Raw genomic sequence first — 14,569 nt, 5'->3', positions numbered from 1 at the left:
GACTACTAATAGAGATCCAGTCAGATCAAGGATCAAACTTCACATCCAAAGTATTCAAGTAGGTTATGGATAACTTGGAAATAAAGCAATTCAAATCTACTGTGTACCATCCAGAATCGCAGGGAGCACTAGAGAGATGGCATCAAACACTAAAGACCATGTTGCGGGCTTATGGTCAGATTATCCAGATGATTGGGATAAGGGAATTCCATTTGTACTTTTTGCAATCAGAGATGCACTGAATGAATCTACCAAATTCAATCCATTTGAATTAATGTTTGGGCATGAAGTAAGAGGAGCATTAAAATTGATTAAGGAGAAATCAATAAGTCAGAATTCAGAGACCACTCATTTGGACTATGTGTCAAATTTTAGAGAACAATTAAATAGAGTTGGAGAGTTGGCTAGACAGCATTTAAAAGTATCACAGCACACAATGAAAAAGAAAGCAGATAAGAAATCATAAAGAGACAATTTTGCAATTGGGGATAAGGTGTTACAAAAGGATAAGGATTGGTGTTACTTCCAGTAACAGGTGAGCCTTTAAAAGCCAGGTTTAGTGGACTTTATCAAATTGAGAGGAAATTGAGTGAGGTGAACCACTTGATAAGTCAGGAAGAAATCTCAGAGTGTGTCATGTGAATATGCTCAAAAGGTATTTTGATAGGGAAGGAAAGCAAAAGAGAAGGTGTTAATGATTACAGAACAGAAGGAAGAATCAAGCTCAGAGGGTTCTGAATTGGACATTCCTCAAATCAAATTGGACAGTGAGGAAGTTGTCAAAAATTGGGATAAATTATTGAGTTACCTTCCACAAAAAAATCGAAATAACCTGGAAGAATTATTAATATCACATGGGAGATATGCGGAAATAAACTGGGAAGTACTGACCTAATTGTTCATGATGTAGAGACAGAAGACGCTGTGCCGATTAAGCAACATCCTTACAGTCATAACCCTCTAAAGTTGGTACAGGTTCAGATGGAGACAGAGTGCGTGCTCCAAGATGGCATAATTGAAGTGAGTTACAGTGACTGGTGCTGAGCCATAGTCATGGTGCCAAAGCCAGATGGTACCCAACGGTTATGTGTGGACTATCGTAAAGGCAATGCTGTTACAAAGACTGACGCAAATCCAATTCCACGGTTGAAGGATTGTGTTGAAAAGTGGGACAAGTAACTTACATTTCTAAGTTGGACTTGCTCAGAGGCTACTGGCAAGTACCTCTGTCAGAGAGAGCAAACGCTATTCCAGCTTTTGGAATGCCAAATGGACTATGTCAGTTCAAAGTCATGCCATTTGGTATGAAAAATGCTCTGGCCACATTTTGGAGACTGACCAATAAGGTCATTGTTGGATTACCCAACTGTGTGGTGTATATTGATAACTTGGTGATTTTTAGTTACTCATGGAAGGAACATTTACAGCATTTATCAGACTTATTTGGTCAACTTTGGGAGGCAGGCTTCATGGTTATCCTAGGTAAAAGTGAATTTGCCAAAGCCCAAGTCAACTTCCTGGGCCATGTTATTGGACATCGGCAAATGGTCCCATGAGATGCAAAAACGAAGATAATTGGTGAATTTCCCACACTGTCATCAAAAAACAGTACCATGGCTCCTGAGATTGAGTGGATTTTACTGAACCTTTGTGTCCAACTTTAGCAGCGTAGCTGCTCCACTCACTGCATTGTTATAAAAGGGCAAGATGTTTTAATGGACAGTGCACTGTCAAAAGGCATTTGACAGCCTAAAAACTGTGTTAACCATTGCCCCAGTATTAGCCACACTGGATTACACAAAGTCTTTCAAGGTGGCTATCGATGCCAATGATGTGGTTCTTGGTGCGGTGCTCTTGCAGGAGGATGACGAAGGGATAGAAAGATCCCTCGGGTATTTTTCAGGAAGTTGAATGTTCATCAACAGAAATGTTCAATGTTGGAGAAAAAGACTTTAAGCTTAGTGTTGGCATTACCACATTTCAGTGTTTATATTACCAGCAATGCATCTGAGACAATTGTACACACTGATCAAAACCCATTGACATTTGTGGAAAAATTTAAGGACAAAAATGCCAGACTATTCAGATGGAGCTTGTTGTTGCAGCCATTCAATTTGATAGTCGTGCATGGGGCAGGACGCGAAAATGTGATTGCCGATGCGTTATTGAGACTCAAATGAGATACGGAGATATTCAGTGGTGGGTGTGCCACAGCCTGAATTTGTATGTGGTTGTGCATGTTTGCATGTTTATAGTTATTGCAGTGTACATGTGTGTTTAGACTACTAACTGGGCTTTTGAAAGGTTAAAAACAAAGCCGTCTTTTGGTATTGATGGTTCTTTTTTTTAAATGGGGGAGGTGTCACAAAGCTATTCTTTTTTTTTCTAAAAGCTGTTCCTTGGCTGAAGGATACTCTGTCCTTGATTTTTTTCAGAGGGTAATAAACCATGCCAGGCTCCGATCAGTCTCATTTGGTACAGAGATGAAAAGGATTTTGAGAGATCTTTTGTTAATATGTAAACAGATGAGACCTCAGGCCAAAGTGGTCATGTTTTAGAAGTGACCTGTAGAAAGAAAGAGGGGTGGTCAGCTCTCGAGCTGAGCAGTTTAGTTCAGTCCAGAACTGTTTGGGGGTTCAACAGTGAGCTGAGTGGAAACTCTCTCTTCTGCCATTCTAACTTCAACCTGTAAGCATCTGACCCTTTTTTGTACTGTGTTTTAAAGAGGGTTTACTTATTGGGACTGTTGTGTATATTTGGAACAGCATAATTAAGTCTAGTTTGGATAGACTGAGTTCTGTAGGGGTTCTTTATTCTGTTCTTTGTGTTTCATTCTGTAATTTTGTGAATAATGTTTTGTCTGTTTTAAACCTGGCAGTCAATCTTGCTAACTTAATGTGGATAATTTTTACTGTACACTTACCGAAACAAATTGCAAAATTATGGTTTGGGCTGCTTGCTTAAGAATGTTTTGAGTGGTCTGGCCTAGTCCATAACACAAACAGAATATAATAGAAGGGAAACACTATTGCAATTATGCAGAGTGCTAGGCAGAACTCATTTTGAGTATTGGGCTCAATTTTGGGTTCCCTGACCTGGAGGGTATCCAACAGCAATTTACAGGATGAAAGGATGACAGATTGGGTAAATTAGGGTATTATTCCTTCAAGTTTAAATTAAAATTGAAAAGGCAAAGGTTTAAAGAAAGAATAGAATTGAGGAGCAGATAGAGAAAATATTCTGTTCTAATAGGAAATCCAGGAAATAATTATTGGAGGAGGCAAAGTGGTTAAAAATAAACCATACGAAAGTTCAGGAAATTAGGATTGAAGAGACCACTGTCAGTCCTGATTGAATGTCTTCATTAAGCACAGCCAACATTTGCACAAGTGCAAAACCAAGAGAGGCCATGCAAAAGTATTGAGTGTTAGGAAAAAATGTAGGGCTATTTCTATAACTTGTTCCATTGATTCTGTGATGATTGCTATCTTCTTAATCGCAGGCAGCTGACTGCAATATCCAGATGCTACAACTGCACATGCGTAGGAAGAGTCCCTTGAATGTTCTGTCACTAACAAATTCAGTTAAATTATCTATTCAACTTGTTCTTCCATTTGAGAATATGCTAGCAAATCTGACCCCATATTTCCGATTTCATTTTTATCGGCATTCAACCCATGTTCTGCTTTCTTCTTTGCTTTAGGGTCGCATGGTGGCTCAATGGTTAGCACTGCTGCCTCACAGCGCCAGAGACCAAGGTTTGATTCCAGCCTCAGGCGACTGTCTATGTGTAGTTTGCACATTCACTCCGTGTCTGCATGGGTTTCCTCCGGGTGCTCTGGTTTCCTCTCACAATCCAAAAGATGTGCAGGTCAGGTGAATTGGCCATGCTAAATTGCCCGTAGTGTTAGGCACAATAGTCAAGGGCAAATGTAGGGGAATGGGTCTGGGTGGGTTACTCTCCGGAGGGTCGGTGCGGACTTGTTGGACCGAAGGGCCTGTTTCCATATTGTAGGTAATCTAATCTTACCTTTTACTTTAAGTATTCATGTGATATTTGTTTTTCTAAAGTGTTTAATTGCTTTCATGTTAAGTTTCTTTGTTTGACATAAACTGTCAACTAATAATCTTCTGTTTTTCTTTAGCAGATTACAGATGGTTCCATATATTCTTGCTCTCCTGATTCAATAAAGGATTCACTACTGTAATGTTAGCTTATTTATTTTCTTGTATACCTTTGATTTCCTTCTGTTGTGTGAAGGCATGAAACTTTGGAACATCAACCCACAGATGCTGATGGATATATGCATTTCCATCTTTCTTGGTTTTTGTTTTAGATTTTCGGCATTTACTGGAATTTTTATTTGCTTTTTAGTGAATTATTATTCTTCCTGTTAGCTTTAGGCTAGATTGTAACAAGACATGTGGCAGCAGTTTTGGATCTTTGATTTGTGTGATTTTGATTAGTTCATTTGATAACATAGTGCCAACTGCAGTTCCAGGTGTCCCAGTGATTGGGTAATATAGATGGCTGCAGGGGCTGTGCATATGGCAAATGTATGGCACTAACCATGGTTTAATTTTGAATACATGCAATAACATGCTGATTTATTTTTCTATGACAGAGTTTTCCTCCTAATTCCTTTGACTCCAGTTTTGCTCAGACTCCTTGGATGCACATTCAGTCAAAAGTGGTCTTGGTGTCAAGAGCTAAGATCAGAGTGGTGCTGGAAAAGCACAGCAGGTCAGGCAGCATCCGAGATGCATGAAAATCGACATTTTGGGCAAAAGCCCTTCATCAGGATGTCAAGAGCAGACACTGTCACCTCACCTCCAGGGTTCAGCTTTTATGACAATTTTTAGCTCACAATGAACACCCCAAATGAATGAGTCATATGTGAATCTTTGAAATGTTTCTGATTCATTTAAGAAAACACTATATGAATGGAAGTCTCCTTTTACTGGGTATATTAATGGAATATTTAAGTTTAAAAAAGAATTCAGCATTATAATACATTCAATGTAATTTATGCCTTTGTAACTTGTAATGCAAAAAAAATGTGAAGAACAGTTTAATGAAGTTTCCTCCACATTTCATGTGGAGAAACAAGCGTAAAGTATTGCCAACAACTTTTGTGTTTTAATCACACAGCTTTGGATATAAGTAAGTTACACATACTCCTAAGCGAACCATGTCGCTTTGATATTTTATGGCTGTCTGTGAAATCTACTGTCAAAACAACTCTCCACCCACAGAAGTGGCTGTGCCCCAACTCTTCAACAAAAATAGAAATTGCTGGAAAGTTTTTTTTAGCATCTGCAATTCTTTTGTTTTTTCCCCCAACTGTATATCTTCCAATTGTACTTGTTTGAGGAATTTGCTGGCCAATTTTTGGTGTGACAAGAAGAAAATAAAATTCCAGGTGTTTTATTACTTATTTTTAAACATTCATCCACACTGAGGCCTGCTATGTATTTTCTGTTTCTTTGAAATCATGTCATCAATTGCATTAAAGATTAAATAGCTTCCCAATTATGGGTGGCACGGTGGCACAGTGGTTAGCACTGCTGCCTCACAGCGCCAGAGACCCGGGTTCAATTCCCGCCTCAGGCGACTCTCTGTGTGGAGTTTGCACATTCTCCCCGTGTCTGCGTGGGTTTCTTCCGGGTGCTCCGGTTTCCTCCCACAATCCAAAAATGTGCAGATTAGGTGAATTGAACATGCTAAATTGTCCGTAGTGTTAGGTGAAGAGGTAAGTGTAGGAGTATGGGTCTGGGTGATATATGCTTCGGCGGGTCGGTGTGGACTTGTTGGGCCGAAGGGCCTGTTTCCACACTGTAAGTAATCTAATCTAATCTAATCTAATCTAATTGCATGTCTGACCCAGTTGCAGAAATGGTGGAAAAAAAAGCTAAAACTTAAGTCTCCTGCTCTCAAATTTACACTAGGTCTGGCTTTGATTAGTCATATCTGCTGATTCCCACCCATTCTATGTTCAGATATTTTCCAACTGAGATTGGGTAGATTTCTGGGCATAGCTTGAAATTAGCAAAATATGTAGTAGGGGCATTTTTGAGACGAGCTTTCAGACTGTTGTGAAGAGGAATCTCCAGATACAAAGATGCTCTGCAATAGATGCTTTCTGAAATCATCTCCATGAAAAATTGCATAAGTACCATATAAACCTTTTGGCAAAATGAAATGCTACACCACTGTCACTGTTAAATTGTATGCTAGCCAAACTTTAACGTTGCTTTAAATAAAATACAATGCAGACAGTTCTGATAGAATCATTTCTCTCTTTCCTCTTCTTGGACAGTAGACAGACTTCTGAAAATATTGCCTGCAGGTATTCTGGCTGCTGGCTGTTAGTAAGCATTCAAGAGAGACCTAGATCAGTCCTTAACTGTGGTACATAGAGAAAGTAAACACCTTTCTTAATGATGGTCTCACCTGGTTCCATTCTTGCCCATCTAATTGTAGCCAGAGTATCACTTGCAATAACATCTCTTTATACTCCTACACACATTTCTAGTGTACCCCTAAAAGCCAAGACTTGGTCCTCTCCTATTACTCATCTGTACACTGCCCCTCAATAACTTTATGTGAAAGCAGAATTTGCAAGAGATGGTATCCCATACATCTTCAGCCCCTGTCCTACCAAGTATTAGAGTTTGCAGGTGTTACTGTGCATCTTGTGGACACTACAAACCACTGCTACTGTGTGTGTGTGGAGGAAGTGAATATTGAAAGTGATCAGTAAGGATGCTTTGTCTTAGATAGTGTTAAGCTTTTTGAGTATTGTTGGGGTTATACTCAATCAGCTAAATGGAGAATATACCATCACATTCCTGGTTTATGTGTTGTGGACAGTGCATAGACATTGGGGTGAGTTACTCTCTGCAGAATGTATCGCCATAGTATTTATATGGCTGGGTCAATGGTAACCCCCTGCAATGACAACACCATTTAATGTTGATGGTTAGATTCTCTTTTGGAGATATTCATTGATTAGCACTTGTGTGTCTCAAATGCTGCTTGCCAGTTATCAATTGAAACCTGAATGTCTACCAATCTTGCTGTGTTTGCATGTAGAATGCTTTTATATCTGAGGAAGAGATAAGAAAAAACCCTGAAGGTGATGGAATCCAAGGTAAATATGCAGGAGGCTGGAAGAACACAGCAAGCCCGGCAGCATCAAGAATTGGAGAAGTCACCATTTCAGGTGTAACGTGAGACCTCTATACTTCCAACCTTATGATGGATGGAAATTGATTGATGAAGCAGCTGAGGACGGCTAGATGTAATTCTCTCATCGGAGAAACAAAAAAACCTAGTTCTATTCAGGAGAAAATAAATTGAAGAATTTATCTGTATGAGTATGGAGAGTTGTAGGCATGGGCTTCCAGAGCTGGGGTTCTTAACAACTGGGGCCAGCAACCAGTAAAAATGGGGCAATTACAACTGCGAAGGGCCGTGAGACCAGCAATAATGGTGTACCTCCTTTTGGTACACCTGGATTGATTTTGATACGGGGTGGGGGGGGGGGGGGCGGTTGGCAGAGAAACGTTCTGAGGTATTTATTCTCTCCCAGGATATTTCATGGCTGGTTGACGTGTGGAAGGAGAGGTGAGTCGCAATCCTGGTGTTCCTGTTTTTCTGCCAAGCAGACCTGGCGGATAAAGTTGTTTTTAATGACAGCCAGCTTGCTAATGCCATCCTGGCGACTGCACATATGAGTGGCTAGCTGCGGTAAGGTTATCTCGGTGACGGTCGACTCTCAGCCCCCACAGTGACACACTTGCCTGAGGGAGAACAGCCAGCCGTCTCTAACCAAATGTCAGCCCACACTGCAGCCCCAGCAGCGTCAAGTTAAAGGCACTTCAGACTGGACTCCACATCCCACAATAAATGTCCGAGGTGGAGACGCCGCCAGTGTGTTAATATATTCCCTCCCCTCCCTCGAAATTCTTCTAGTGTTGCTTTTGCACGGAATCCTCTGAAAAGCCATTGGTTGGAGACTGAAGTAGCCGCCCAGCGCTTTAGTGATGATGCTGCAGATCTATTTGAGAAGTTGGCTGGGTTTCAAGGCAGCCTGAAGCACAGCTCTATATAAAAATATGCACTGTGCTAGCCAGTGCATGAATGAAACCTACAGGACCTTATAGGCGGCAGACATGGAGCTCAAAATTCAACTAACGCTGCCCTTTCTCCTTGTTCAGGTAAGTGAAAACGATTCCAACCACTTTGCAGTTCGTAATGCTCCTGCTTTATTTGCTTTTATGTATTAAAAAAGAACTCCTGTCAGAGAAAAAGGTAGGAATTAAATCGCGAGACGGAATGCCCACGATTAAACAATGCAGTGGAACTAGACTGGATTCTGAAACCTGTTCAAGATAAAGCATCGTGTTTTTTTCTCTCCCGTTTGTCCAGTCGAAAGGATTGAGAGAGTCTGTCCCGGGAGTTTAACCCTTTCACCTGGATGGTCCCCCCCCCCCCCAAAATCAGGCATCTTTTCTCCAGGGCTGGCGTGGAAGTTAAATTACACTTGAGATTTCAACTTCAGTGCGTCGGAGGGCTCAACTCCTCTCTCTCCATTAGAGAGAGAAAAAGAAGTTTGGTTCCATTTTAGCTGTAAAATTCCTGCTGGATGAAATCAGACTGCGCTGAGAGAAATGTAACGGATCCACTTGGACATGAGTCGCTGTCAGTCAACACGACTGGAATGTTTCAGGATTATATTTTTAAATAAGAGGATTGGCGTGAGGGTCACATCTCCCTTCCCCCCCCCCCCCCAGGGGGTGAGGGCACCCAGTGGCGGAATATACTTAACGAGGAAGGGGTGATTGGGGGCTGGGGCTCCGTTAACGAAGGGTTAACCAGTCTGTTTTAGGGGGGGTGTAGGTTTTTTTCTCTCTAGTGAGCTGAATCTTGGTACAAATGTATAGTCGCGTGTTTTGAAAATAAAGGATGCAGGAGGTTGCGCACGGACAGTCACGGCCTTGAATCTCTGTTTAACTGAATGCGTGACTTTCGCGAAATGAAGCGCACGACTCGGTTTCTCTGTCAGCGCCGACCACTCGTTATCGCCTCGCCTTTACACTTGACTCTTTTGTTTTTCAAGCGATAACCTCCTCCTCCCCCCCCCCCCCCGCCCCATACCACACCCACATTCCCCCTTTTTCAAATTTAATACCAATTCAAACACCGAACCCTACCCCAGAGCAGAGGACACTCAGACTGTCCCAGATCTTCAGGGATACCTTTCGACAAACCGCACCGCGTGATCAACAATTGCCTCTTCCTACAACTTTGACTCGCTTGGAGCTGTACTTCAACAGAATGCCAACTGTTGGAATCTTCAGTCTGAAGACTCTCGCCCTTCTATCTTCCATTTCACCCAAAACTAGAAGACACAAGAAATCTAACTGTCTCTCTCTCTCTCCCTTGTCCTCCCCCCTTTCCTTTCCAACCACTTGCATTTCTCTTTCCAGAACAGTTCGGGCTGCCTGGAATTCTGCTTGACTTTGCTGGGTGTGTCTGGGACGCTGTGACTCACACCCCCCCCCCCCCCCCCCCCGCAGCCCGTTCATGAGGGTCCCCTGGCCAGGTCTAGCGCCCTTCCCCTTCTGCAAAGCCGCCTCCTGCAGTTTTAGTAAGCTCCCGATTTTTCCAACCCCTTTCCGATGAGGTGGAAAGCATGTTTGCTGAAAAAGTCGAGGAGCAGACCAACGTTTATTTATTGAACTGGGTGTGAACTTGGGCGACTCCTTTTGATCATCTCGAATGGAAATCCATTTTCTCGATTCTCCAGTCCGCTTCCCTCCTTTCCACAGGGATACGACTTCACAAAGCCATAGTAACCAATGCAGTGCTCAGAGATGCTCCTGCAAATATTCCGAGCTGAACAATAATCCATTCGAGTGTAAAACTTGGTTAAAAGGCAGGTCCATTTGCTATCAGAAGGTGGCGCAACAGATTATTTTGGGACATTTTTTTGTAAACCAGTGCGTTAGTTCACACTCATCAGGTACTACAGGGAACCCGGCAATACTGTTTCATTTTGAAATATTCACTCCGTTCGTAGTTACAACAAACTTGTAAATTCTAAGCACCAAATTTACAATATCTTGAGAATCTCCTATGTCGCAACGTTGTTCCAAGTTTTTTTTAAATAACCAAGTTTTGAGTGTTAAGATTTAAGGGACATTGTGAACCATCTGTTGGAAATTGCTTAGAAGCAAGGCAATACGCTTGACAAAGAGGGCCTGAAATAACAGCAATTAGCATTCTGTTACAATGCAAATTTAAAACTGTAACTGCATATTGCATCTCCCTCCTGTCAAGAGGTTCTGCACAGAGTTGTATGCTGTCTGAACCAATGTCGTGGTTTAATTTAGAAAGTTTCCAGCATTTTGACTTTTGAAATGACCATGTGAAAGCAAATCGAGTTGTAGAGTTGTAGAGATATACAGCACTGAAACAGATGCTTCAGTCCAATTCATCCAGACTGAGCAGATATCCTAAAGTAATCTAGTCCCATTTGCCAGCACTTGGCCCATATCCCTATAAACTCTTCCTAGTCATATACCCATCCAGATGCCTGTTAAAAGTTGTAGTTGTACCCGCCTCCACTACTTCCTCTAGCAGCTCATTCCATGCACGCACCACCTTCTGTGTGAAAAAGTTGCCCCTTAGGCCCCTTTTAAAATATTTCCCCTCTCGCCCTAAACCTATGCCCTCTAGTCCTGGTCTCCCCAGCCCAGGGAAAATACCTTGTTTATTTACCATACCAGTGCCCCTCATGATTTTATAAACCTCCATATGGTCACCTCTCAGCCTCTAACACTCCAAGGAAAAATGCCTCAGCCTATTCAGCGTCTCCCTATAGCTCAAACCCTCCAAACCTGGCAACATCCTTGTAAATCTTTTCTGAACCCTTTCAAGTTTCACAACATCCTTCTGATAGAGGGAGGCGTGAACTGAATGGTTTGGCCACTTTTGGAATACTGCAATGTCCTGTGTAGCCCCAACATGACCTCCCAACTCCTATACTCAGTGCATTGACCAATAAAGGCAAGTGTACCAAACGCTTTCTTTACAATCCCGTCTACCTGTGACTCCACTTTCAATGAGCTAGAACCTTCACTCCAAGGTCTTCTTTGTTCAGCAAAACTCCCCAGGACCTTGCCGTTAAGTGTACAAGTCCTGCCCAGATATGCCTTTCCAAAATGCAGCATCTCATATTTGTCTAAATTAAACTCCATCTGCCACTCCTCATGACACAGGTAATTTCTCAGAATGCAAAGTATAAAAAGAGATCACACACAACCTATGCTCTGTCAGTGTTTCTGATCCACTCTTTGGACTACTCAATCAACCAATTTTGCTACTTTTGCATGTGATTGTCTAGCTTCGTCTTAAATTTATTCTGCTATCTTTCTCCACCACTTCATGTGCAGCAAGTTGTATGCTGCAACTACTCTTTCTGGTGTAAGTTGTTTCTCCCCCTGAATTCAACACAAGAAAAATAAGTAGAATAAAGTTTAATGATTGGGGGAGGGAGAACAAAGCCAAATGCCCTTGCTGGCCACTTACCCACCTACCCACTACTCCTATAGCCCTTCAATTCTTTTCCCACTTGCACGTGAACTGCTTTCACAGTCTGATAGCAGGACACACTTCCAATGGCTAGACCTGAAGTTTCCATTTTCTCCCCAACTGTCAGACTTTAAGCTTGATTTTTCTGTTCATTTAATACTTGCATACAACTGTGCTATTACCACATTATGGGAAATACCAGACAGATTCATTTATGCTTGGAAGTATTTCAGATATAGAACTTAGAAGAGGCTGTAAACATATCCAAAAAACAGTGTTGACAAGTTAATAAATCATATGAAAGAGCACTGGAGGGAGGTTTCCACCCTTGACAAAGAATCTGAGACCCCAGGCTTTGGCTTACCTACAAAAAGCAGAAAAGAGTAGTCAACGGACTTGAGTTGCATTTTTGGAGTACGATAATTGCATTGGTCCAGCCATTCAAGTGTTGTAATTGTGTCCATTCCTACATTGTTAGGATGAATGAGTAAGACAAAGGTCTTGGGCTAATTAGTTTTTATTTTTCTTTTATACTTTATAGAAAAAACTATTGTATTATCAAACTTCCTTTTATGACAAGACAACAGAACTGCTGGTCGAGACCTCAAACAATGATAATGTGGGTTTACTAGTATTTGCGAAATCTTGAGTACTGACCCAGAAGAAATGACCTAGCATGACAGTTAACAAATATAATGCATGACCAAATTAAATGACATGTGAGCTATTGTAGTAAGTCTTAGTCTGTTTTATACAGTGATAGTGAGGTGCGAGAAGTGGAACAGACTGCTGAATTGGATTTTTGGATTTTTAGTGTGGAATGAAATGAAAATAAAAAAACTTGAACAATGTTCTTGACAAATTTCTTAATGTCAACTTGTTTTTGAATAAAGTATCACTTTTTTATTCCAAAGTTATTTTGCTGAATATTATTGGAAAATGTCAATATCTGTTTCAGTAACTGAAGCCAACAAAGCATAAAGAAAGCTGACTGAATTTTTAAGAGAAGAAAAAGTTCAGTTGTTTTGGGCAGTAAAATATTGATCACATTTTCCTGTTTAAATTATTTTGGATGCTTCTGTTTACCAAATGAGGCAATGGTGCAACCATGATTTCAAATAAATGCCAGAGGGTGACCAACATGTCAATGGGTATTGGTGAGGAAGGAGGGAATATTGACCAATGGCAAAATTGGGTGGTTATGATATCTTTCAACTCTGAAATCGATGGTCAATTCCAAAATAAGACCCTGTTTACATTGTCAAACCAATGCAAAATCTTAGAAGCTGGAACAAAGTCTTTAAACTAAATTTTAATCACGTACAGATAAGGGCCCTCTCATTCTTTTAGAATCGGTCAGAAGAGTACATTTTAATACTTTCATTTCCAACTTTATTCAGAATCACCATGATTTAAATTTTTCACTCTGTGCCAACTACTGAATTAAAGGGAGACATGTGCTGTAGGTCTGCATTTAAGAATGAACTTGTCTGTTCCAGATATCTTGACTTGGGAGCCTTCCATTGAGTGAAAGGATGGAGCATTATTCTAATTGGTCTTAAAGTCCTCACTTGAAAGGAAACAACACCATTTTGTTTTCAGCTAGCCCCGATTAAGACACCATTTAAAAAAAAAGTTATGACATGCAAATTTTTTGGAGTTTTCAAATTGTTTCAGAAATTTTCTTCAGTAGTTAAGTAATTACACTGTGAAGAATATACTTATGATACACAGTTTATGAGGATATAGCATTGATGTTTCAATCATGATTCACCTCTTTTAGTAATCATGATTAGCTCATTGAAATAGATTAGATTGGGATTGTTTCTTTAACTATGCTTCTGGACAGAACTGTCACAAGATTATTGCTGAAATTGGAAAAGCAAGATAATTTATAACCAAAATCTCCACATATTGTCTTTACCACAATGAAATGGCCCAAGATGCTTTCAAAAGAACATCATGAAGCTAAATATGACACAGATGAATAAAAGCTTGGTAAAATATATGTATTAGAATGACTTAAAGGGGATGTAGGGAGGTGTTTTCAGAAGAAGTGACCTTTATAATAAGGAGAGCACAAATGGCAAGATATTGGAAGGTTTTAGGATTGTAGGAGATGGGGAGGACAGAAACCACAGGGATTTGGAAATGAAGATGTGAATTGAGGATAAAACGCTTATTTACCAAGAGCAAATAAAGGTAATTGTGCACAAGTGATCAGGTAATGTGAAGTGCTTCAAGTTAAACACATGGGCAATAGGATTAGGAATGAACCAAAGTTTAAAATGGGGAAGTAACCAAGAGTGCACTGAAATATTCAAGTTTAGAGGTAACGAAGGCAAGAATAAAGGTTTCAGCAACAGGTGATTGGAGAGCAGGGCGAAGGTAGACAAGGAAAGTTCAATGATGACATGAATATCAAGTTGGAAGCTCATCTATGGATCATGTGACCAGGTTGTGAATGGAACAGCTAAATATATTTCTTAATGAGAGGGTGTCATTAGTTAGGACACTTTGTTTTGGTCCTCACTCCAAATAATGGCTTCAATCTTCCTCAGTAATATTTCTGCTCATGCCAGGATTGCATGCCTAATCACTTGTCCCTGCTACATGAACGGGAGTCTCCAATTGTCTTTGGAAAGTCTCTGCTACCTTTTTAAAAAAAGTCCTTGAACTAAATTCCAGCCACAAGGTCCACTCTGGTGACTTACGAATCCTCCAAGTCCAATTAATTTGAACAGAAAATGGCGTCTCCTTAGCCTCCTACTCGATCACCAACAAGTCTTTTCGCGCAGCAGCTGTGTTCTGTCTCTATTGGTTTTGTGTGAGAATTTGTCAAGTTATGAAAACTGGCACTTGATTTTCTGTAAGTTTTGGACTGGTACACTTTCTTTTATACTGATTTCCATTCAGGCTTGTCCAAGCTATTCTGTTGCACCTAAAATTAAAGGCAACAGTATAAAA

At 40.7% G+C, this 14,569-nt stretch overlaps 1 protein-coding gene across 1 annotated transcript in view; it reads left to right on the top strand.

Annotated features, from left to right (window-relative positions):
• Nucleotides 1-8,071: 8,071 nt before the first annotated feature.
• Nucleotides 8,072-14,569, top strand: part of cdh13 (cadherin 13, H-cadherin (heart)) — a 1,096,178-nt gene continuing 1,089,680 nt past the window's right edge. The window contains exon 1 of the mRNA XM_043706651.2: nucleotides 8,072-8,223. Coding sequence (XP_043562586.2) covers nucleotides 8,179-8,223 — 45 coding nt within the window. The 5' untranslated portion in view covers nucleotides 8,072-8,178. The remainder of the gene's footprint in view (nucleotides 8,224-14,569) is intronic.

The sequence above is a fragment of the Chiloscyllium plagiosum genome, unplaced genomic scaffold, assembly GCF_037043375.1.
Source record: "Chiloscyllium plagiosum isolate Xiang-an unplaced genomic scaffold, Cpla_swu_hap1 HiC_scaffold_17, whole genome shotgun sequence".
NCBI classification, from domain to species: Eukaryota; Metazoa; Chordata; class Chondrichthyes; order Orectolobiformes; family Hemiscylliidae; genus Chiloscyllium; species Chiloscyllium plagiosum.
This window is presented reverse-complemented; position numbering and strand designations above follow the sequence as displayed.